At 34.6% G+C, this 27,344-nt stretch overlaps 1 protein-coding gene across 2 annotated transcripts in view; it reads left to right on the top strand.

Annotated features, from left to right (window-relative positions):
• LOC101900156 (uncharacterized) overlaps positions 1-27,344 on the top strand; it is a 213,319-nt gene that overhangs the window by 167,794 nt on the left and 18,181 nt on the right. The window contains exon 11 of one of the 2 annotated variants that reach the window (XM_059124593.1): positions 16,772-16,879. The exons of the other annotated variant lie outside the window; for it this stretch is intronic. Within the exon in view, the coding sequence (XP_058980576.1) occupies positions 16,772-16,879 (108 nt within the window). The remainder of the gene's footprint in view (positions 1-16,771; positions 16,880-27,344) is intronic. 2 annotated transcript variants of the gene reach the window in all.

The following is a 27,344-nucleotide window of genomic DNA, read 5'->3' as shown; positions in this document are numbered from 1 at the left end:
TAAATAGTACTATATGTGGTACAATTTGGTATTGGGTGTACAGATAGTGCTTGAAATCAGAAATTTGGTATTAGGGCCGATGTTCATGTGTAGCATGGACATATGGAGGTGATTTCGGAAATGTGTACTATAATTGTACGAAGAAGTAAAAAAGCAGAAAGCTCTGCCGGGACGAACTTAGAATTCCCTCCACCATTAGAACGAATTTGAAAATTTTCAAAAAAAAAAAAAATAAATAAATAAATAAATAAATAAATAAATAAACGTTAAAAATATGTTAAAATCTTAAAAATACCAAATATAGGAAGTCGCCGTAATATTGGCGTTTATATGATGACATCGACCTGCATAAGCAACTTTTGTCGTAGGCCATTACAATATTCAAATACGTGAGTTTTTGGTGAATAATGTCGCAAAAATCATCAAAATACCGAATATAGGGGGTACCGGTATATGAAGGCCATACGAAGTCCTGGACATTTACAGAAAATTTCCTGTAATACCTATTAGGAATTCTAAAAACGAAATTTTAAACAATTTCGGTGAATAATGTCCCAAAAAAAAAAAAAATCTTAACCTGCCTGCTGAAAAAAATACACATGTGTGCAAAATTTTAGCCTAAAAAGCGTGATTACAAATGACAGACAGACATCGCTAAATCGTCTTAGAATTTTACGCTGATCCAGAATACATATGCTTTGTGGTGTCTACCACATTTTTCAACGGATTTGTCTAAAACAAGTAAAATAGTATCAGTCGGTTTTACTCCAACCTTGAGATATGATTATTAAATTGGTTGACCCTTTAAAGGGGATGTTCCGAAGCAGTTGGCCAATATTGACAATTCGTATTTGACCTAAGACTGATACAAATATTAAAACGTGTTATATTTGGACTATATCAACTACTTCTTATGAGATATGTGCAAATTTTTGGAAAAAGTGGAATTACGCTTGAGCTACCAGATATAGTAGATCGAAGTATTCCATATTCATACTTCATCTAATACAGATAAAAATATCGTTGTGTGCAAAATTTGAAGGAAATCAAACATTTAAATTGTATATTCACATCAGATTTCTGTTTAAGAGAATTATTTAGATATAGCAAGTTGTAAATAATTGCTGATTTGTTTCGCAAGTTATGACAGACAAAAGTATTGAAAATTGTGGCCCTTTATAGGTGAGGTACCAGAAGGGATTCACAGATATATATCATCTTCCTAATTTATTTGGGCGTATTGCTCTTCAAAATCTTGAACCCTATAGGGGTCTTTATAACAGATCTTGTGTTGATGGAAATACTGAGATGTGCCATGTCTAATGGAATCGGATGTTAATTTCGCGTTTTATGAGCTTCGTGGATATTCAAAATTTTGATCCTTTGTGGGCGAGGTTTCAGAAGTAGTGAACCGATATATCCCATCTTCACAGATGAACTTGTGTGAAATATTAAGAGAACCTGATGTTTATTTCGGATTTTATGATCGTTGTGTTATTTAAAAATTTAACTCTTTGTGGGGGAGGTACTCTTAGATCACATTTTATAAAAGTTATAATTATTTAAAATTTTGACCATTTGTGACGGGGGTACTTGATGGAGTGAACAGATATTGCCCATTTTCTCATAAACTAGCACTAATGCAAATATTGAGATTTGCAAAGTTGGAGTGAAATCGGATGATACTTTCTTCAAACTCAATTTAAGTTTCGCATGATCATTCCAAATATCCTGAAACAGATTTGGTCCAAAGAGACCTAAGATCTAAATCGTGATAGAATTCAAGCGTTATAGTGTGAGTTCTTTATATTTGGCAGGAAAACAACAAGTGGCTATCGTTAGAGCATTCCCGCATTTAAATGTGAATAAATCTTTTGTTTCTCGTACCATCGCTCGGAAGAAAACAGCAACATTAGCAGAAATGGTTCGAAAAGTAAAGAAACAAAACCCGCGTTGCAGTGGGTGAAAAATGGCTTGTCAGCTGAACATATCGCAATACTTCATTCGACAAAAATTGAAAAATGAGCTCGGGGTAAAGTCATTGAAATTCAAAAAAGTGTAAGAACTTACACCGCAACCGAAAGAAAATAGACTCAAAAGAGCTAAAGAGTTGCTTGCTTGGCCGAAAGTGGTGAACTGCCGAATTTGGGTTTCTCCGATGAGAAAACATTCGCTGTCCAGCAGTTTGTAAACAAACAAAATGATCGTGTTTACTTGCCAAAGAGGTCAGCTGAAAATGTGCACCTTCCTTTAGCCACCAGAACTCAAGCGCTGGACATAGTGATGTTGTGGGCCGCCATAACTCTTATTAATCGACCGTATCATCAGAGTAAATGCCGAATATTATCGCGAAAATATTCTGGAGGGTATATTAAAGCTTTGGGCACGCTAACATGCAAACACTTTGGCCGTAGACCTTGGATATTCCAAAACTCAGCACCATCGCACTCAGCACGCGCCACCAAGAATGGTTACAAAATGAAGTTCCTTGCTTCATTTCCAGTGCACAATGACTACCAAAATCTGGATACCGATCCGTTGGACTATTGTGTCTGGAGTATTTTGGAAAGCAAGGTTGTCACTTAAAAATACCAAAGTACCGCAGAGCAACATTCGGGTAGCGTGTGACGGTTTCATTGGCCGTTTGAAGGCCATAAATCGTGCAAAAGTTTACCAATTCGAACAAATCTAAATTTATTCTAAAATTTGATGCTATTTCCAAAAATTTTTGATTTCATCCAATAACATTAAAAAAAGTAAAAATCTTTGCGTTTTACTTTGTTGCAGTTTTTTATCTCACCCTGTACTTTGATCTACATTTTCTGCTCCCGCATAAATATTAAATAATCTTTATATCTGCATATTTTTGTTTTTTCTACGAATTTTGTATGTACCCATATATTTCAAAATTATAAAGATTCAAAATGCTATTCTTATTCAGAATCCGCAATCCAGAAACCATTTCATAAACAGCGGGAATTTAAATTTTAAAACCTCTTTGGAAAATATTTAAAAAAATACACGTTTCGTTTAATAAATTTCATTTGATAGCTCTTCAAGTTATGGTCGTTTAAAAAAATTGGATTTAAATTTCAATTAACCTTTAGGAAATGATTCTTAGAATATCTGAAAATAAAGATTTAATGTATCTCAAAATGTTAAGAATTTACTGTTAATCTAGCAAACACGATTTTCTATATTAAGTATATTTAACTCAATAATAATAATTTATTCAATATTATGGTGTAATTTTGTCATTCGATGATAATCATTATTGACCTTCCATAAAGGCCACTGTGACGTCTGCAAAAAAAAAGGTGAATGAATGCTTCTCCGACAAGGTTATTCCGTAGATTGCTACACACGCCTCATATCACAGCCAATGAATTGAAGTGGATTAATTTTCTTTTCGTCTAGCAGTCTAAGATATTTGTTTTAATTTTATTTTTGTTTCGTCTCAACGAAAGATTAAAGGTGAGCCCCCGAAAAACAAAATTGATGATTGAACCCTTAATGATGAGACTGCAGTCAAGCGTTATGTTTTTTGATTTAAAGTTGTCGCATACCTGACGATGGTGAAGGTGATGGCGGTGACGGCGATTTGTTATGGTGTCACTTTAACATCCCAACGCCATACATCTTCCAGGTAATCTAGGTGAAATAATATTAGCTGTGGAATTTTGTCCTATAATTATATTTTCTCTTTTCTGGGCTATTTGTTTGGAATTTTGTTGTTGAAATTGTTGCGTTAACCTTTTTTTCGGAGGGTTATTGGAATTTTCTTAGATTTTTTCCATGTCGGTATTTATCGGTGGAAGAGAGTAAAATATTTGGTATTTTTTTTTTGGGAGATGGCTGAGGTTGAATGAGTTTCACCTATTTGCCGTCGTAATTGAATCCGTAGAGGCTTTGTGCCAATGTGTATGTCAATATAGACAAAGTTCACAAATATTTACACTGACATGCAATTGAAATATTTGCCATTAAGATGTTACGTGCAGGTATTTGCGAATTGTCAGATGGGGTGTAAAAGGTTGAGAAATGAAGAGTAAGGGAATGTGGAGATTGAGGTGCAATTTAAGGATTTTTGTTTGGAATTTTAAAATATTATTTTAACAAATCGATATTCTCGATTTTCGATATAGTTCGATATAGGAACTGTGAAAAGTTACTAGTCGTTTCTTAAAAAATTCTAATTTTTTATTCTTTTTTTAGGAATAGGAATATTTTGAAGATAATAAGACGAATTTAAAAATATTTCGAATGACTGGGAGAAGAGATGTTTGATATATATTTTTTGGGAGACTACGTGAAAGAGGCATACATATGGTTTAGGAATATTTTTTATGGGCTGTATTAAAAGGCGTGGATCACTTTCAGAACAATTTTTAATTTTTATCAGATCACGGATTTTTGAAATTCGTTTAAAGGAGTGCGGATGCTGAGCTTGCTTCTTTAAGTTTTTTAAATTACTCCTCATTATTTTTAGGGAGAAATTGTAGGGCAATTTCAAGATAGAATTTGAAGGGTTGATGATTTTGTTTTAGGAATATTGAAAATATCATAATATGCACTTTTTTTTGAAAATATTTGTGAAGGCTTTTAAAAATATTTGAGGTATACTTTGAGGGACTGTAAGATCATATATTTTAACAAAAGTATCTTTTTTCTTAAATTACTGGGAAATTCCAGCATTGATAATCAGATGCAGAGTCAAAAAAAAAAAAAAGAAAATACGTGTTTCGGAATTTTGAAAGTTTTCATCGCAAAGTATCTAAATGGAGGTGGCAAGTTCCACAATACTTTTGGTCCTTTTTATACCCCCAGTCTTGTGGCTGAAGAGGTAATATATCATTTGATAAGGCCAAAACGTGTCTAGTCGAAATAGCGGTTTAAGAACCTTGGTCTCTTTGGACCAAATCCGTTTGAGGACATTTGAAGTCGATCTAGCGATGTCCGTCCGTTCGTCTGTTTGGCTGGTGCGCACGATAGCTCCGAAGGTTATATCCGATTTGATCCAAACTTGGTACATCCTTATATTATTGTCAATCTTAAATCGAGTTTTGAGATGGGCAACATCGGCACACTTCTTCTTGTACCTCCCCCACAAAAGATCGAAATTTTCAAAAAATATATTTTCTGCATAGAAAGAGAACCGATAATCCGATTTTGCTCTAACGTAGCAAATTCTAATAATTGCATCAGTTCTAAGTCGGATGAGAAAATGGCCAATATCGGTCCACTCCATCAAGTATCTTCCCCCCAAAGTGTCGACATTTTGAAATATTATAACTCTTACAAAATGTGATGTAAGATACCGATTGTCTTTAAATTACACACGTCTCAATATTTTTATTATGAAAATGGAATATATATGTCCACTCCTTCTGGTAACTTCCTCACAAAGGGTCAACATTGAAGCTCATAAAACGCGAAATTAACATCCGATTCCATTCAGATATTTCTGTCACATCTCAAAATGTCAAGCAACACAAGAAGTCAAAATACAGGGAGAGATAAAAAAATGCAACAAAGTCAAACGCCATAATTTTTACATTTTTTTTAAATTTTATTGAATGGAAGCAAAAAATTTCGGAATTAGCATCAGATTTTAGAATAAGTTTAGACTTTTTCGAATTGGTTACCTTTGGCACGAACTATGGCCTTCAAACGGCTAATGAAACCGTCACACGTTACCCGAATGTTGCTCTGCAACATTTTGGCCCATTCCTGGCGATGCGCTTGCTTGAGGTGATCGACACTTTGGTATTTTTAGTGCCAACCTTGCTTTCCAAAATACTTCAGACACAATAGTCCAACGGTTTGGTATCCGGAGATTTTGGTGGCCATTGTGCGATGGAAATGAAGCGAGGAACCTCATTTTGTAACCATTATTGGATGGCGCTTGCTGAGTGCGATGGTGCTTTGTCCTGTTGGAATATCCAAGATCTGCGCCCAAAATTGTTTGTGTGCCCAAGGCTTTAATACACCCTCCAGAATATTTTCGAGATAATATTCGGCATTTATTCTGATGCCACGATCGATTAATACGAGCGGAGAGCGACCCTCGGCTATTATGGGGGCCCACACTATCACTATGGCCGGCGATTGAGTTCTGGTAGCCAACCGAAGGTGCAAATTTTCAGCTGACCTCTTTGGCAAGTAAACACGATATTTTTGTTTGTTTACAAACTGCTGGACAAGGAATGTTTTCTTATCGGAGAAATCCAAATTCGACAGTTCACCACATTCGGCCAAGCAAAGCAACTCTTTAGCTCTTTTGAGTCTATTTTCTTTCTGTTGCGGTGTAAGTTCTTGCACTTTTAATTTCAATGGCTTTATCCCGAGCTAATTTTTCAATGTTTGCCGAATGGAATATTGCGATATGTTGAGCTCACAAGCCATTTTTCGGCCCTTGCACACGGGGTTCGATCAAGTCGCTTCTTTACTTTTCGAACAATTTCTGCTGATGTTGCTGTTTTCTTCCGTCCACTTCCTTGACATCAGGCTACGCTACCAGTATCACGGTAACGAGCGATGCTACGAGACTCAAAAAATTATTCACATTTAAATGCTGGAGTGCTCTAACGATAGCCGCTTGTGGTTTACCGGGCTAATATAAACAAATCACGCTATCACGCTTTAATTCCATTACGAATAACTTTTTTGCTCTAAAATTCTCATCAAAATATACAAGCTTGTAAACAATATAATGGGCTTTCACTGGAATAATTTTAACAGCTGTCGAACGATTAGCTTAGGAATTACAACAGTCTGAAGTTGGTTGCAGGTTTTTCATCTCACCCGGTATGCTATTTAATTTTTTGGGAAAAGCGTCAAAGAGGGAATTATTCCAGATCGAGTTTTATTGTAAGTCTCTAAACAAATGAAATTTGTATATAACATATATACCATAAAAAAATTAATCAATTTGTGTTAATAAAAATTTTGCTTATATTTTAAAAATTTAGAAATTTTTCTTAAATTACTTAAAGTTTTATTTTTATAGTCATAGTTTTGAACCGATTTCCCTCTCTATAGGAGGCGCTTTTTTTAATTTTGAAAGGAGTATAGACAGTTTTTTGGTATTTTGAGAAAATCTATTTTTAATTTTTCAAATATGATTTTGATGCTTTTCTCAACAACTAAACTTTCTTTAAATCCCAAAAACTACAATTTTAAAATTTTTTCTAAAGACAAGTATACAATTCCAACTATGATTTTCATTGTTGACTATATGTATATATGTATCAGACAAAGACTACAACAATAAAAAATTTACAAAACACCACATCCATACATAACCATGACATGGCCAACAAACCAATCCATCCATTACAATGGCTAATTTGTGTACATAAGTTTTTGTTGCTAGTGTTGTTGTTGGTGGTGATGTTTTCTATATTGTTGCTCCTCCAATCTCTGTACACGCCAATCTCCAGTTGTCTCACAGGAAACATAAAAACGGAAAACTCACAAAAAACCATCAAAGAAACAGAGCTTTACCATGGCCATATCCGTAGCAAATTTGTATTTGTTTCGAGTTTTCCACAGACACACACACAAAAGTCGAGCCTTTTTTTCGCAACGATTGTTATTTCGTTTGTAAGGTATCGCAAGAAAATGGAAAAAAATATTCCATTGGTCCGTCTCTGTTTAACTTTTGCCTGGCTTCCCTTTGTTAAAATTCTTGGAGAGTTTTCATGTTGCAGCAAGCAGAATGGAGGCTATTGCATTTTACAAGCACACACACACACACCGGGACAATAGTCAGCGGAGTGGACACACAGGAAAATAGCTCTCATGGAAGCTCATACAATTCAAATTGTGTAAAGAAAAATAATCGAGAAACATTGAGTCTTTGTTTGGAGGTGGGTTTTTTTTTGTCATGGCCTGCGCCAGGATGTGGTTTAGGATATATCAGTGGGATGTGAATTTTTAAAGTCACAGACATGGATTGTTTAGGAATTTATTTCAAGGACTATCAAACCAATAGACGTGAATTTTAAAGAATTTTTCTTAAGGACCAACAGACCAAAAATAAACGTGGATTTTTTAAAAGAATATTTTTTCAAAGGCCAATAAACGTGGATTTTTTAAAAGAATATTTTTTCAAAGGCCAATAAACGTGGATTTTTTAAAAGAATATTTTTTCAAGCAACAATAAACGTGGATTTTTTAAAAGAATATTTTTTCAAGCATCAATAAACGTGGATTTTGTAAGCGAATATTTTTTCAAGCACCAATAAACGTGGATTTTTTAAAAGAATAATTTTTCAAGCACCAATAAACGTGGATTTTAAAAAAAAATATTTTTTCAAGCACCAATAAACGTGGATTTTAAAAAAAAATATTTTTTCAAGTACCAATAAAAGTGGATTTTTTAAAAAATATTTTTTCAAGTACCAATAAAAGTGGATTTTTTAAAAAATATTTTTTCAAGCACCAATAAAAGTGGATTTTTTAAAAAAAAATATTTTTTCAAGGACCAATAAACGTGGATTTTTTAAAAGAATATTTTTTCAAGGACCAATAAACGTGGATTTTTTAAAAAAATATTTTATCAAGGACCAATAAACGTCCATTTTGTAAAAGAATATTTTTTCAAGGACAAATAGACGTGGATTTTTTAAAATAATATTTTTTCAAGCAACAATAAACGTGGATTTTTTAAAAGAATATTTTTTCAAGTACCAATAAACGTGGATTTTTTAAAAAATATTTTTCAAAGACCACTAAACGTGGATTTTGAAAAAAAATATATTTTTTCAAAGACCAATAAACGTGGATTTTTAAAGAATATTTTTTCAAGGACAAATAAACGTGGATTTTTAAAGAATATTTTTTCAAGGACCAATAAACGTGGATTTTTTAAAAGAATATTTTTTCAAGGACCAATAAACGTGGATTTTTTAAAAGAATATTTTTTCAAGGACCAAAAGACCAATAAACGTGGATTTTTTAAAATAATATTTTTTCAAGGACCAATAAACGTGGATTTTTTAAAAGAATATTTTTTCAAGGACCAAAAGACCAATAAACGTGGATTTTTTAAAATAATATTTTTCAAGGACCAATAAACGTGGATTTTTTAAAATAATATTTTTTCAAGGACCAATAAACGTGGATTTTTTAAAATAATATTTTTTCAAGGACCAATAAACGTGGATTTTTTAAAATAATATTTTTTCAAGGACCAATAAACGTGGATTTTTTAAAATAATATTTTTTCAAGGACCAATAAACGTGGATTTTTTAAAATAATATTTTTTCAAGGACCAATAAACGTGGATTTTTTAAAATAATATTTTTTCAAGGACCAATAAACGTGGATTTTTTAAAATAATATTTTTTCAAGGACCAATAAACGTGGATTTTTTAAAATAATATTTTTTCAAGGACCAATAAACGTGGATTTTTTTTTAAGAATATTTTTTAAGGACAATGAGGCCATTAAAATAGGATTTTTTAAAAGAATAATTTTTCAAGGACCAATAAACGTGGATTTTTTAAAAGAATATTTTTTCAAGAACCAATAAACGTGGATTTTTTTAAAGAATATTTTTTCAAGGACCAATAAACGTGGATTTTTTGAAGAATATTTTTTCAAGGATCAATAAACGTGTATTTTTTGAAGAATATTTTTTCAAGGATCAATAAACGTGGATATTTTGAAGAATATTTTTTGAAGGACCAATAAACGTGGATTTTTTGAAGAATATTTTTTCAAGGACCAATAAACGTGGATTTTTTGAAGAATATTTTTTCAAGGATCAATAAACGTGGATGTTTTTGAAGAATATTTTTTCAAGGACGAATAAGCGTGGATTTTTTTGAAGAATATTTTTTTTGTGGTATTAAGAAAAATATACATTATCCTCAGTTCCAGTGCATTCATCATTTATTTTTTTAAAGAGTATTTTTTCAATGACCAATAAACGTGGATTTTTTTAAAGAGTATTTTTAATAGGACCAATAAACGTGGATTTTTTAAAAGAATATTTTTTCAAGCACCAATAAACGTGGATTTTTTTAAAGAATTTTTTTTCAGGGACCAAGAACGTGGATTTTTGAAGAATATTTTTGTAAGGATCAATAAACGTGGATTTTTTGAAGAATATTTTTTCAAGGACCAATAAACGTGGATTTTTTGAAGAATATTTTTTCAAGGATCAATAAACGTGGATTTTTAGAAGAATATTTTTTCAAGGACCAATAAACATGAATTTTTTGAAGAATATTTTTTCAAGAACCAATAAACGTTGATTTTTTGAAGAATATTTTTTCAAGGACGAATAAGCGTGGATTTTTTTGAAGAATACTTTTTTTTGTGGTATTAAGAAAAAGATACATTATCCTCAGTTCCAGTGCATTCATCATTTATGCACGCTTTCGAAATATTTCCTTAACCCAATTTCTCAGAAGAGTTTCCTCCTTCTTTATCTTAATTTTTTTCCTCGTGCTGTACTTCGTAATCAACATGACCCGTTAACATGCCGCAAATTACATTTGTGCCATTTGTCGAATATTAACATATTCTGTGTATGTATGTGTGTGTGCAATGAAATGTTAATCAACGTTGCTATGCAAACGCACCGAAGGAAAAGACGAAGAAACAACATTACCCCCATTTCTCCAGTGGATATTTTCATCTTTACGATTTATTACACCCCATTTCATTTCGAAAGGTTAATTTTTTTATCGAATGTGAGTGTGTGTGTATTGCTGGGTTGTTGGTTGAACACGGTCGTTTCTTTTCTGCAATAATTGGCAAAGTTTTATGAACAACTCGGGAAGGCATTAAAAATGGTCGGAACATTGAATGGTCCAAGTAGTTAAGAAGGCTTTTTCAACATTTCCGAATGTTGTTTCCTTTTTTGGCGGTCTTTTGTCAATAATGAAAATTCGAGGAATTTGTTGTTGTTGGTTGTTGTAAATGCTGTAGCGTGGCCCAAAATTTCAGTGCACAGTGTTTGTATGTGTGTATAATTGAGAATGTTGTTTGTCATTACGATAGTGATGTCTTGTGCTTATTTGTTTTATAATTAAACGCTCGGTATAATGAGATATTATATCAAGTTTACTGGGGAGTTCCGAGGGGCTTGATCTTAGAGTTTTGAAATGAGAACGTATCGTCAATATATTTACCGAAGATTATCAGAAAGTGAAAATAGTCAGGGTTTTGAGGTCGAAATATTTTTGATTTAAATTCGAATTAATTTAAACAAATTTTAACGACTTTTAAAAATCAGACATTACATAAAAAACCGTCATAAGAACGAAGCCTATAGTAATTGACCATATTCGCTTCAGATTTACATGTAGCTCCATTACACGTTTTTTGCACCAAATTTGTAATAAACCGGTCGAAATGGAAATTTGAACAAAAATTGGTTCGTCGGTTTCAACCAATATAACTTTTATAATACCTGTAAGCTGTAGAAGGCTCCCAAAATCAATAAAGTATGATATATATTATTTAGTATATCGGTTAAGAATTAACAATGTCTAAAAATAGCTAGTCACAATTTGAAAACTGTATCTAACTCAGAATCGATTTTCAACATATCATTTCGATAAGAATATGTATTAGCGCAATAGATATACATCAAAATGAGTTACATCAAAAAGAAAAATTCGGTTATATATAAAAAACTCTATCCAATTTGGGCTGATATTACATATATGGTGAGCAATAACCTTAAAATCGGATGAAGATGTGTGTCGAAGCTGTGTAAAAATCTGAACCGATTTGGATAAAATTTGGCAGAGGCATTTTCGAACTGTATTTGATGTCCGGTATCAAATATAATTGTAGTGGAGTACATATTACATATGTGTGGGACCTTAACACCAAATCGGATGAATCATGTATTATGTGGGAGCTGTAGCTATATTGGAATTGATTTTCATCAAAACTTAATGTAGTTGCTTCAAACCGTGCTTTGAACCGAATGCGAGCTGCATTTTGTTTATAAAAATACTTGGGCAGACAGACTGATGGACGGTCATTCATAAATCGACTCATTCATGATTCTACGAAGATCTTCGAAAGTAACTATGTGTCTATTCTAGATTCTGTAGGTTGTTTATGTACTCCATAGTAATTGGAATGATTTGAGGTTTCATTCTATATTCCATAGTAAATGGATAAACAGTACTATACGAAATCCCGTGAGGCTTTTATAAAAACCCGCATCGGAAAAAATAGAGGATATGTAGGTCTTCTGTCTTCTTATTCTTTATATATACAAGGTGACGCCATAATTCTTACATTTTTTTTTTAATTTTATTGAATGAAAACAAACAATGTCGGAAATAGCATCAACTTTTAGAATAACAATCGAATTGGTCACATTTGGCACGAATTATGACCTTTGAACGGCCAATGAAACCGTCACACGCTGCCTGAATTTTGCTCTGCGGTATTTTAGCCCTTCCCGGCGAACCGCTTGCTTGAGGTGATCGTAATGCCACGGTCGATTAATAAGAGTGGAGAGCGACCATCGGCTGTTATGGTGGCCCACACCTTCACCACGGCCGGCGCTTGAGTTCTGTTGGCCAACCGAAGGTGCACATTTTCAGCTGACCTCTCTGGCAAGTAAATATCGATCATTTTGTTTGTTTACAAACTGCTGGACAACGAATGTTTTTTTCACCGGAGAAACCTCTTTTGAGTCTATTTTCTTTCTGTTGCGGTGTAAGTTCTTGCACATTTTTGGAATTTCAATGGTTTTACCCCGAGCTCATTTTTCAGTATTTGCCGAATAGAATATTGCGATGTGTTCAGCTCACGAGCCATTTTTCGGCCACTGCGACGCGGTTTTTGATCAAGTCGCTTCTATACTTTTCGAACAATTTCTTCTGATGTTGCTGTTTTTTTTTCGTCCACCTCCTTGACTTCGGGCTCGGCTACCAGTATCACGGTAACGAGGGATTCTACGAGACATAAAAGTTTATTCACATTTAAATGCTGGAGTGCTCTAACGATAGCCACTTGTGGTTTTCCAACCAAATATAAAGAAATCACAATATCACGAATTCCATCAGGAATAATTTTTTTTCTGGAAAATTCTCACCAAAATGATTTTGTACGCTTGCAAACAATATAATGAGATATCACTGCAATAATTTTAAGAGCTGTCGGACGAGTGTCTTAGAAATGATAGCAGTCTGAATTTGGTTGCAATTCTTTTATCTCTCCCTGTATATTTTCTGTAACAAAGAGGGGGATCCTCGTGTATTTTATAACTCGGTGTTTCCGTTGTCGTCTACAGGAAGACCTTTAAGCTATGCTATTTTAAACAGTGGACCACAATGGCTCCCACGGCAAAAACAATTTTTCTAGGTTTTTAAAATTAAATAAATGATCTCTAGGTCATCTATAGTAAATGAAATACCTCCAGCTCTTCTGTAGAAAAATAGGAATATGGTTCTATATGGAATATAAAATACGTCTGGATGTTATTTGAAATTATAGGTAATCCAGTTTTTATGTACTAAAGACATCTTCATTTTATATAGAAAAATGTTATTTAGTCTCCTTCCTCTTCTATATTAAATTGGATATCTTTGGTTTTCTGTAGTAAAAAAAGAAGACTTCAAGGCCTTCCCGTGAATATATAATTGTTGTTCTAAAATTTAATCTTTATTGGTCTAATTCGTCAATGGTGGGTTTTTAGGGGCTATGGGGAAAAAATAATATGTAAAATAAAAAATTAAGAAAAATGCATGAAATCTTTATTTGCATTGATAAATCACTGTTTTTTGAGAAGAAAAAAATTAGGTCATACTTGGTATATTGGAATATTTTGGGTCTAGAAACAACAACAAACTAAAATGCAGTAAGCCGGGCCGAATGTATGTCCCCACCATTTGGAAAGATTTTGCAGTTTAAAAAAAAAAAAAAAAAAAAACGTTGAAAAAATAATAAATATAAAATATCCAACGAAGACGTGGTAGTAGACGGTAGACAATAAGACAATATAAGCCAATTTGGAGATGATCGCATAATATTTAGGGAATGAAAAGAACGATCAACTGAAAAAATCCTGATTTTGCAGTTGTTCTACAGGTCGCAATTATAGACCAATCGACGTGGAAGTTAGCATGGGGCTGGAGTTTAGAGCTGGGCAGAGGCCTTCCAGTTTTGATGGTCATCGGGTAATATTTAATGGGTAAATAGACAATAACATTTGTGTTAAATAAAAGTCAAATTTTCCACTATAGACGAAAAGGTCAATTCATACCGTTACGTAGCTGCCGATAATAAATATATCGAATATATAAAGCGAAATATATACAATGTGTTTTTTCACCTGACAACACAGGATTGGGGATATTATATACAGATTGCAATTATCGTCCGATCCTCACGAAAATTTTCATAAGGGTAGGGTTAGGCTCAGAAGGGCTAGGCCTATTGTTTTTAAAGATGTTTGCAATATATTTAGGTGTTGAAACGGACCAACAACTAAAAATGTTCCTGATTGTGCAGCCGTTATAAAGGTCACAAATAGAAATCAAAGGGCACGAAATCGTGCACGAAGTTAGAGTTTAGGAAAATTTTTGTGTGAAAAAAATACCAACATTTCCATTCTACCGAAACGCTGAAACTAATACACAAATGGCGAACCTCTGGCTTTCTTATGCTGATTTCGTTGACGAATATAGCCAAATACTGTAGACAAGCAAATCATATAGATTAGACTAAATTTGAAGGGGTCTCTTGCTTTGGAAGATGATCGCAAAATCTTTAGGGGTTCAAATAAACCAAAAACCGAAAACATTTCCTGATCACACAATTGAAACCAATCGACATGGAATTTCGCCTGAGAATAGAGTTAAGGACAGGGAAAGATTCTAGCGTTTCTTAATGGAAAATGGACCACAACAACTAACAGCATGATGCAGTGCTTAAATATTGGGCAAATGTCCCTGGTCAGGTCAATGTTCCGTGACATAAATTCAAAAGAGAAAGAGGGGCTTCTAACATATTGTAGTGTTGTACGGTATCACATGGTCGGGCCCGCACGACTATAGCCTTTGCTTGTTTCTAATGAATTGTCTGAAAATCCACACAAGGAGTTCTCTCTGAGAAGAGAATTTTCTACGTCTACCTTTTAGTAAGCACCGATATAACGCTACGCCGAGATAGGATCGGTACTTCTATGATTTTCGCGACATTATCCACCGGAATTGCGTAAAAATTCGTATTTGAAGTTCGTAATTGGTAGTACAACCTATTACGAAAACTGTCTATGCCGGTCCACGTCTTAACCCCCATACAACAATATCTCTCTTTATTCGTTTTTCATGATATTAGCGACATTATTCACCGGAATTGCGTCAAATTTCGTACTTGAAGTTCTGAATCGTTGCTATACCCTATGACAATAAATAAATAATTATCCAGCACCACGTTTTCGTATAGCCCCCATATAAAGGTTTGCATTTGAGCGGTATTTTTCGACGCAAGTTTTTTTTTTTTGAAATTTCTAAATTTTAACTTAATTGCTTTTTTATTTGTTCTAATTACGTTTTTCATTCCGCCCATAATTTATGAACAATTTTTGTGAAGAGAATCTGACAGATTCCATCAAGTTTTTTTATTGATGCAAAAATACCACAAATTACGAACATATTTCATGCTATAAATCACCGTTCTGGAAATACGGGTGTCATTGCTGGATTGACCGGCAACAAAACAAATTATAGGAAACATGTACTTGTTTCTTTTGCTTCAAGAAGCGTTTAATATATGTATGTAAGGCGAGCGCAAAAAATTACGAACGAACAAAACCCTTGTAAAGAAAATTTATATATTCTGGGAAAATGAATGAAATAAAAATTTCCCAAGCAGGGGTTGGCTACAATAAATGTGAAAAATGCATGCATGCAAAAAAGTACGAAAAAGAAGAAGAACACAACAACGAAAATATTGTTAACATTCTACGAGCAACGCGTTTGGAACGTTAGCCAGCAACGACGGCGGAGGTGGGACAATGATGATGAGAATGGCGATGGCAATGGCGACGACGATGATGACGATGATGGTGATGGTGATAACGATGATGAAAGAACTCGTTGTCCCTCTTTTGGGCCCTGGCCACTTGAACTACAAATTATATATGTAGTGGAGCACACACATACATACCCGCTCATACGCATGAAATATTTACATGTATGTGTGTATGTATTCGAATATGCAACATGGCAGAGGGCATATGGTTGCATTTAAAGGACCGGACTGGAACAGTGCCGGCGCTTGAAAATTCATTTAAGAGTTGAAATATTACATCAAATATCGCCAGCCATCCAGCAAGGGAGCGAGAAAGCAAGAATTGAAGATCCCTGCATCCTGATGTGGTGCTAAACTGTGAAATGGCATTTAAAAACTACAACAACAACAAGAAGGGATGGATGTTACAATAAAAAAATGAACAAGTTTTAAGCATTGCCATACTGTCGGAGCAGTATCATTGTATTGGCCATACCCCTTGCATGGCTGGTTGAATTTTAAACAATTTTTTTAAAACTTATATTTTTCTTCTTCTTTCTTTTTTTTTCTAGAGTTTTGAATTTTATTTTGTCAATTGTTGAAACTTTAAGCAACACATCTTTATGTATTTTTTTTTCTCTTTCTTTCTCTCTCTTTATTTTCTTTTGCACTTTTCTTTGCTGGCTGGTTGGCTGCCTGTGGTTTTGTGACATGTGTTTTGTGTGTGTGTACGTCTGTCTGTCTATCGGTCGGTGTATGCGCCGAGAACAGGGTGTAGAGTCAACATTTTTTCCCAGTCGTATGAAAAAATATCCCAGTGGTTTGTTAACTTCAATACCGGCAGTGGATTTGTCTGTCATACCGAGCTCTATGCTAATGGTAATGTATGGCATGCCTTTATACTTTGACACTGTTTGTTTGTTTGTATTTTTTTCTGTTGCTTGCTGTAGTTGTAGTTGTTGTTTAACCCTCCCCCACACTGAATTGCCTTTGCACATAACCCCATTATTCTACTTCTCCTTCTTCTCCCGAGTACAGCGTAATGTAGTCTAGTCTTGGCGAAACCACAAACTAGGTTTCACAAACATGACAAACAATTTGATCATTATCCCTCCCCTTGTCCTCATTTTTTGTTCTCTGAGAATCCTTTAACATTTCCTTTGCTAACTGCACTTGTAAAACACCAACAAACAACAACAACGGAATTAGATGCCTTTTCTCCCTCTCTCTTGCACTCGCCCTCTCTCTCTCTCTTAGCTTACTTTCTCTCCAACTACTACTACATACTTATTATTGACTGCATGCTTTTAAGTTTTGTTGTACTCCCACAAGTAATATTGCTGTAATTGTCATTATTATTCTTGTTGTTGTTGGCGTTGTTGTCAAATGACAAATCGAGGTTGTTGATGCTAAGAATTGCAAGAGGAAATTAAAGAATACAAATTTCCAAAGGGGGCCTGTGCGTGTGACTGTGTATGTGTTTGCAAGAGAAATCCACATTCGCCGAGCACTAACCATGAACTGTATTATACAACAATTATCCACAGGGATAATGCTGTTCGGCATACTTTGAATTTATCTGCATGTAGAGAGAGAGGGTGTATCTAATTGGTTGGGATGTAATCTGGAATGCGGTGGACACAGTGTGGAACAAAAGTTGTAAGAGGTGAAATAATTTGAGAAGATTTAAGAAGTTGGCATAATTCCAAAAAATTAAAAAATAACCGAAGGTGATATGAAGCTATGCTGCTGAGTCGAGCCATTTTTGAAAAGCTGTGGAAGCGTCTATATATATAGGAGCCTTATGGAAGTTTTTTTTTTTATATATGGACTTATTTATACAGGAGACTGTGGGAAATTTATATCAAAGACCTGGGTCAAAAGTGAAAAGTGAAGAAAGTCTTAAAGTCGGGCGGGACCGACATATTTAGTAGAGCTTCACATAACAATTAAAAGTTTTTATAGGAGAATTAAATTTTACAAGCTATGATTATAAATATTATTTAAAGTTAAAAGGACTAAATATGCCGAAACATTTGTACCTTTTCAATACGGGCACAATTTACTTTAAATCGGATAAAGATATATATGGGAGCTATATCCTAATCTGAACCGATCTCGATAAAATTTGGCAAATATATTCCTGAGCTTTATTTGATATATGTCCCTGAATATCGTTGTTACGGAGGGCATATTACGGCTGTGGGGTAACAAATACAACAAATTCGATGAACTATATCTGAAGCAATCTTCACCAAATTTGGCATGCTAGTTTCTAGACTCAATTCAGTTGTATGTGCTAAATTCCATCCCATTTGGGCTAATATTAGACGTTTGGTGCACAATAAAAGGTAAATCGGACGAAGTTATATATGGGAGATTTATCCAAATCCGAACCGATCTCGATAAAATTTAGCAAAGGAATTTCTGAGCTCTATTTGATTTATTTCCCCAAATATTGTTGTTACAGAGTGCATATTACGGCTGCGGAGGACTAAAATAACAAATTGGTTGAAAAATATATATACAGGAGTTATAGGTATAACTGAACCGATTTCGAAAAAATTTGGCAAACTTATTTTCAGGACTAATTTGGTTGTATGTGCAAAATTCCATACTATTCGGGCTGATATTACACGTTTGGTGCACAATAAAAGGCAAATCGGACGTATATATATATATATGGGAGCTATATTTAAATTTTGAACGATTATCTCCAATTTCAATAGGGTTCGTCCTTGGGCCAAACAAATAATTTGTGCAAAATTTCACCTGGATAGGGCAATAAATGGGTTCTGTACTTTGTTTACAAAAATAAATGGACAGACAGACGTTCGAACGGACGTTCAAAAGGAACTATGGGTGTGTCTCGTTTCCTTTTGCTTGTTGCACAAAGACATAATACCCTGACCACCTTGTGATGTAGGGTATAAAAAACAAGTAAAAGAGCAGCAGCAGTTCGAACAAGCCGAAGTGTATTAAATCCACCATTTTGAAGGAGCGTGAAAAAATTCCGTTGAAAAATACCTCTCAAATGAAACCCGTTATATGAGGGGTATTTTTTTTTTTTCATAGATTCTCGATTTTGAAACTCAGTTACGAAATTTGAAACAATTCCGGTGAATAATGTGCTACAATCATCAAAATACTGATTTTCATGTAGGGAATGTTATATGGAGGCTGTACGAACACGTGGACCTGCATAGGCAATTTCCAGTCAAAAGCTGTGATACTTACTAAGAACTTTCAATGCGAAATTTAAAACAATTGCGATGAAAAATGTCGCTAAAATCATCAAAATACCGAACATCGGGATGTATCGTTACATGAGGGCTATACGAAGACGTATGGATGGCTGTAGCCCACATTAAACTTTAAGTACCAAATTTGATACAATTCCGGTCTATAAAGTCTCTAAAATCATAAAAATACCGAATATCCCCACAATCCTATTTAGAAACAATGAACCAATCCGTTATATATATTTTTGTCAGTGCTAGATCAGGTGCGAAAATAGACAATATTGGCCCACTCCATCAAGGACCTCCCCCACATAGGGTCAAAATTTGGAATAATTATATGTCTTATAAAATCGGAAATAAGAGTCCGATTGTTTTCAAATTTCACACAACTCGATATTTTTATTATCAGAACAACTGGCGCGAAGATAGGATATATCGGTCCTCTCCTTTTGGTACTCCCTCAGAACGGGTCAAAATTGGGGATAGCCTAAAGCTCATAAAACAGGAAATAAGCATACCATACCTTTCAAACTCAGCACATCTCAATAATTATATCGAGGCAAGATCTCATGTGAGTATTGTAGATATAGGTCCACTCTTTCTAGTACCTCCCCAGAAATTTGGAATAACCAAAACGCTAATAATATACAGAATGATTTTTTTGTGACGTATAATATTAGTGTAGAGATAATATCAATCGGCCAAACCCTTCTGATGCCTCCCCCCACCAAAGGGTCATAATGTTTAATACTTATATCCATTATAACTTGCGAAACAAGTTTGCGATTCTTATATAAATATTCCCCTCCTTCTGGTACCTTCCAACAAATTTTAAACATTTTTCTTATGGTTCCACCACCGCAAAGGTTCAACCATTTTGAATAATAATATCTCTCATTAAATTCGAAAAAAGCATATGATTCCTTCTAAACTTCTTATCTTTCCATTTTAATATTAACACAAGATCTGGGGTGAAGGTGATAGAAATCGGTCCACCCCTCCTGGTACCTCCCCTGCAAAGCATCACAATTTTCAATATTTATATCTCTCATAGTTTGCAAAGTTAATCCACTATTCCTTTCGAACTTGGTATGTGTTAATATTTTTTTCAATCAAAGGTCTGATGTCAATATGAAATTCATCGGTAACTCCCCCACAAAAGTTCAATATTTTGAGAATTAACATAAAATTGGAAATAAATGTCGATTTTCTTTAAATTGTCCACATCCTAATATTTTTGACAGTATAAAAGGAAGTTGATGAAGAAAGTGGTCGATGTAGTTCAAATAGGGTTCCAACTGTCGGAAAAACCGAAGTAGCAACTTCCTAACATGTTTCGCTTGGAAAAAGGGTACAATAAATAATATTATAGTTCTGTCACGGTGTGTTATTTGTAGTCCGATTTGGGCACTACCTACGAGTGTTACTATTAGTTCGTACCGACCGATGTAGTTCATATTTCCACTTTTTATACCCTACACCACAAGGTGGTCAGGGTATTATGTCTTTCTGCATTTGTTTGTAACAGGCAAAAGTAAACGAGATAGACCCATAGTTCCTTTTGATGATCTGCATAGAATCACATTCTGAGGCGATTTATGCATGTCCGTCCGTCGGTCTGTCCGTCCTTCCGTCAGTCCATGTATTTTGGTACAAAGTACAGTTCGCATTTATTTCCCTATTCAAATTAATTTTTTCACAAATCATTCGTTTGGCCCAAGGACGAACCCTATTGAAATTGGAGATAATCGGTCAAAATTTAGATATAGCTCCCATATATATCTTCGTCCGATTTGTCTTTTATTGTGCACCAAACCTGTAATATCAGTGTGAATAGTATGGAATTTTGCACGTACGATCAGATTGGACCTGAAAATAGTTATGCCAAATTTGATCGAAATTGGTTCAGATTTACCGATTTAACTTTTATAATACACCAAACGTCTAATATTTGCCCAAATGGGATGGAATTTAGCACATGCGACCAATTTGAGTCTAGAAGCTACTATGCCAAATTTGGTGAAGATCGGTTCAGATATAGCTATAGCTCCCATATATACTGTTCATCCGATTTGTTCTATTTGTTACCCACAGCCGTAATATGCACTCCGTAACAAGAATATTCAGGGAAATATATCTCAAACAGATCAGAAATATCTTTGCCAAATTTTATCGAGATCAATTCAGATTTGGATATAGCTCCCATATATATCTTTATCTGATTTCAAATTAATTGTGCACCAAATGGGTAATACAAGTCCGAATTTAAAAGATACAAATGCTTCGGCATATTTAGTCCTTTGAACTTTAAATTATAATTATAATCATAGTGTGTATGATTAAATTCTCCCATAAAATCTTTTAATTGTTATGTGGAACTCTACAAAATTAGGAAAGTGGTGTAGGGTATCAAGACTTTAGGACTTTCTTTACTGGTTTCTGTTGGAAAATGATAAAACGACGTTTAAAATGTATGTCAGCTCAAAGTTTTGTTACGAATTTTGACCTTTGCATCTTTTGCGGAAGAGGCACATAAATGATCCATTTTCGCACTTTGAAGGAGACCCGGTTATATAAATATTACGATATCCGAAGTTTGGAGCAAATTTTTATCATTTGGTATGAAGTGATGTCCCGTCTCATTCAGAATGTTTACGCTTTCAAAAAGAGTGGGTCAATATTGGCCATTTTTGTACCTGATCTGGTTTGGATTACAAGTATTAATCTATGTATTTGTCTGCAAAATAATAACATTTATGGGTAAAAAATTGTGTTCACATTAAGCCCTACCGATGCTAATTATGACATATTTTTCTATCACTTAATTTCCAGCCACCCTTTTTTGTTTTGTTTCGTTTTAAAGTTGTTTTAAGTACCCTTCGGTATGCCATTATCATTTCTTTTGCTCTTTCCATATATATCTCTCGTTCTACCTTGGCTATGAGTTATGTATGCACTGCTACATGTTTGATTAGGGACAGAAACGAGTTCCATTCGAACCACTCCCCACCCCCACACACAAACACACAACTAGACCACAAATAAACAAACCTTTGCAATTTTTATTACAAACAAACCTCTTACGGTTGTGTTACGTGTTCCATGAGCAAATGGATTTTGATGCATGCAACATCAAGAGCAACGTTTTTATTGCGAATTGCAGCAGTGGATTTCTTCTTCAATTTGTAATGGCTTGGTATGCCACAAGTAGTACATAAAGTTAACAATAATTTATCTTTGAGATAGAGAGTAGATTGTGGCGTGTATAGAGAGAAACAGAGGGGGAGATTAAAAGAGGAAGGTTGGGAGATGTATTGGGGAAATATAGGGGTAGCCTCTTGTTGCTGTTCTAAAGGAATTCCATTAAAAGGGAAGACCTTTTAAAGACTTTTTTTTAAAACAAATTAAAAAAATATATATCTGGCGGTTTTGCCGACAGATGCATGTGAATGTTCGATTATTTAAATATATTTTGACTTCTCTTATGATTATTCAAATTGTTGACGTTCTATGGAGTGGGTTCCAGAGAAATATTGTCCATTTCGCATTGGACCCAAATAAATATGATATAAATATTACGTCGTGCCAGGTTTGGACTATATTGGTTACTTCCTGCACTTTATATGAGGTATGTGATAATTTTTAGAAAATGTTAAAATGTGTGCTGTGGTACCAGGTATAGTCGACCGACAAAAAAAAAAAAAGAAAATCGAACAATTATATCCAATTTTATGCGAAATCATAAATTCTGGTTGAGAGAAATGCAAGATGTAAAGAATCGCTGACAAGTTATGACGGATGAAAGCATTAAAAATGGTGACCCTTGGTGGGAAAGGTACCAGAAGGGGTTCGCAGATATACATCATCTGCATAACAGATCTTGTGTTAGCAAAAATGTTTGTATGTGTGAAATTTGAAAAGTGTTGGATGCTTATTCCGCTTTTTTTAAGCGTTTTGTTTTTCAAAATCATGAACCTAATATGGGGGAGGCACCAGAAGAAGTGGACCGATATTGGTCATGTCCGAACTCGATTTAAGTTTGATAATAATATTAGGTTATACCAAGTTTGGACCAAAAACTGACGGGAGGTACTAGAAGTAATGTTCCGATCTCTACCATCTTTATAACAAATCTTGTGTTGATAGAAAGATTAAGATGTGCCAGAGATATCTGAATGTAATCGGATGTTGATTTCGCGTTTTATGAGGTTCATGGATATTCAAAATTTTTAGCCTTTGTGGGGGAGGTAGCAGAAGTAGTGGATCGATATATCCCATCTTCACAGCAGATCTTTTGTTAGTAGAAATAATGGTATGTGTGAAATATGAAGAGAACCGAATGCATATTTCGGATTTTTTAATAGTTTTGGTTATTAAAAATGTTGACCGTTTGTGGGGGAGGTACCAGAAGGAATTGTCGGATCTCTACCATCTTTATAGCAGATCTTGTGTTGGTGAAAATATTGAGATGTACCAAGTCTGAATGGAATCGGATGTTAATTTCACGTTTTATGAGGTTATGATATGTGTGAGACATTAAGATAACCGGATGCGTTTTGGTTATTCAAAACTTTGACCTTTTGTGGGGAGGTACCAGAAGAAATGTGCCGATCTGTACTATCTTGGTTAAAGACCTAGTGTTGATGGAAATATTGCGATGAGCCGAGTCTGATGTATATTCAAAATGTTGACCCTTTGTGGGGAAAGTACTAGAAGGAGTGGACAAATTTATACCATCTTCGCAGAGGATCCTGTGTTAGTAGAGATAATGGGATGTGTTAAATATGAAGAGAACCGGATGCTTATTTCTGGTTTTATAATCGTTTTGGTTATGCAAACCATTGACCCTTTTTTGGGGGAGATATCAGAAGAATTGGTCGGATCTTTAACATCTTTATTACAGATCTTGTGTTGATGGAAATATTGTGAGGTCCCTAGTCTGATAAAATTGTTTATGAGTTTCATGGACATTCAATATGTTAACCCTTTGTGGGAAAGGTAACAGAAAGGGTGGACCGATATATTCCATCTTCGAAGCAGATTTTTGTTAGAAAAAATAATGATATGTATAGAGTATGAAGAGAGCCGGATGATCATTTCAGATTTTTAATCGTTTTGGTTATTTAAAACTTTGACGCTTTGTGGAGGAGAGATGCCGGAAGCAAAGATCCGACCTCTACCATATTTATAACAGATCTTGTATTCATAGAAATATTGAGATGTGCTAGAAATATCTGCATGGAATCGGATGTTAATTTCACGTTGTTTGAGCTTCAGAAATCTTAAAAATTCCGATTGTAGAGGAGGTACCAGAATGAATAGACCAATATATCCCATTTTCACAGCATATCTTGTGTTAGTAGAAATAATGGGATGTGTGAAGTACGAATAGAACCGGATGCTTATTTCGTGGTTTATGATCCTTTTGGTAATTCAAATTGATGACCTTTTCTGGGGGAGGTATCAGATTGAGTGGACCGATATTGTCCATTTTCGCACCTGATCTATCACTAATGTAAATATTGGGATTTGCAAAGTTGGAGTAAAATCGGACCTTCCTTCTGTTTAGAAAAATATTTTTTTTGAAAATTTTGACCTTTTATGGGGGAGGTACCAGAAGGAGTGAACCGATATTGCCCATCTCCGACTTCGATTTAAGTTTGATAATAATATTACGATATATCAAGTTTGGACTAAATTGGTCACCACCTTTGTGAGTTATCGAACGCACCAGCCAGTCACATACACAGACGGACGGATGACTCCAAATGTCCTGAAACGGGTTTGGTTCAAAGAGACCTAGGCCTAGAATCATTATTTCGATGAGGCACGTTCTGGCCGAATCAAATGATATATCCCCTCTCAAGCCATATGGCTGGGAGTATAAAAAGGTCTTAAGAAAGACTTCCTTAAATGGGAGGTCTCCTATGTTGAGAATATCGTTCAATATATACAGAGAAAATTCCTTGCAAGTGTTCTGGCTGGGAAGATGTTTTGAAGATCTTTGATCGGAAGAAGGCATATAACAAGTCTTCTACAAAAAAAAAAAAAAAAAATGTGGCTAAAATCATCAAAATATCGAATATGGGGGTGCTGTTATATGGGCGCTATACCATATCGTGGAGCTATAAAGACAATTCTCTTTCAGAGGGTAAAGTGCTCACGAAGAATTCCGTGTGTAGAATTTCCAGACAATTTCTTTAAAAAAATGTGGCTAAAATCATTAAAATACCGAATATCGGGGGGGGGGGGGGGGGGGGGGGGGTACCGTTATATGGGAGCTACACGATATCGTGGATCCAAATATTGCCCATATTCGAACTTGACCTGCCTGCAGAAAAAAGGCAGATGTGTACAAAATGTTAGTTTCCTATCTTAATTCGTTTTGACTGTAGCGTGATTACAACAGACGGACAGACTGGCGGACAGAGCTAAATCGTGTTAGAATTTTACGCTGATCTACAATATATATACTTTGTTGGGTCTAAAATTATTATTTCGATGAGTTATAAACGGAATGACGAACTAAATATACCATCCATACTATGTGTGGTGGAGGGTATAAAAATCTTTCAGAGATCTTTTTGGAACATAAAACTTATTCAGGTCTTTTATAGAGAGACAATCTCTGAAAGGTTTTCTGTAGAAAGAGTCCTTTCTAAATGTCATCTTCAGTTAGGAGACCCTAAAGATGACATCTACGGAGAATTCCGCTCAAAGTTCGCCTGTGGATAGTACCTAATTTTCTGGGATTCTCTATTGGTTGGAAGATCTTCCAGGATCTCCTATATTTGAAAGACATTTTTAAATGTATTCTATATCCTTTTGGGTGGTATCCACCAAATACACTTTCATATCCCTCTTCGTAAATCGCAAAGTAAATAAATAGGTGATCCCATTGATATTTCGGGTTATAAGTGAACAATTTTCATTCCAATCCCTGCACTTCATGATGGCCTTCATGTCAGTCATCTCCATCAGCATCATCATCATCATTCATTGCGTTCATTCATTCATTTGCATATTAAGTAGTTGGGATGATTTCGCATTTTATTTTGTATTTTCCCACCCATCCCTTTCGTTTTTGGCATTTTTCTACTATTTTTTTTTTGCCCTTTGACTAACACACCGTCTACCGACGACTGACTGACTGATTGATAATACCTCGAATCGTTTCGCCTGTCAAGAATGCAATTTTGTTTTACAATTGCCAGTTGGAAACGTAATTTGTACGAAATGAACAGAAATTCATGTTGCATTGCATTGCTGCGAAGGCATGTAAAGTTCATTATGCAGTTGCAATTTTTGTGTTGCAGGTTGCTACCCCCGCCTCCTCGCTTTTTTGGGGTTTTGTTGCAGTGCGTGTGTTTTGCTCAGTTCGTTTTTTGTGTATTTGTATTTACAACATGAATATCAATCAATCAAATTCATTTATGCACTGCAGTTAATCATAAAAAGCATTCTCGGGCAATTAATTGTAAATGAAGACGATCTGTTGGGTGCGTATGGGTGTGTGTGTGTGGCAGCTGATGATGCAATGAACTTCAAAAAGAGCTATTAATTACCGTTGACCATTAAAAATGTACATATTATCTCTGGGGAGATGCATTGATGGATTAAAGGATTTCAGGATAAAGGTATAATATAGCAAATTGGGAAGATATGAAAAAGAAAATACCTTTTGTAAATTAAATGTCTCTGTTGATGAGGAAAGCGAGAAAAAACCCACTTCGACAGGATATACTTAATGTACCTTGAGGGTTTTTCCAAAGGGACATTTGGAAATTATTGCTATACGCTTAGTTGTGGAACATCTTAGAGTATTTCAAAATGTCTCTAAATTTGGAAAACAAGGAAAGAATTTTAATCGACCTTATTGAAACCTGCAGTTTAAAAACGAGTTCGGGTAGCTAAGCGACGGCTTTCTTATATGACTTCAAAAGATCCCCGAATTTTTTAAAGAAAATGATGTGCAGTAGAGCAAAAAATCAAAATGTATATAACGATCCTTTGATGTCCTGCTGTTTTTATACCTTCCACCTTGGAAAGGAGGGTATATTAACTTTGTTATTCCGTTTGTAACATATTTAAATAATAATAAA

This window comes from Musca domestica, unplaced genomic scaffold (genome assembly GCF_030504385.1).
Source record: "Musca domestica strain aabys unplaced genomic scaffold, Musca_domestica.polishedcontigs.V.1.1 3, whole genome shotgun sequence".
NCBI lineage: Eukaryota > Metazoa > Arthropoda > Insecta > Diptera > Muscidae > Musca > Musca domestica.
This window is presented reverse-complemented; position numbering and strand designations above follow the sequence as displayed.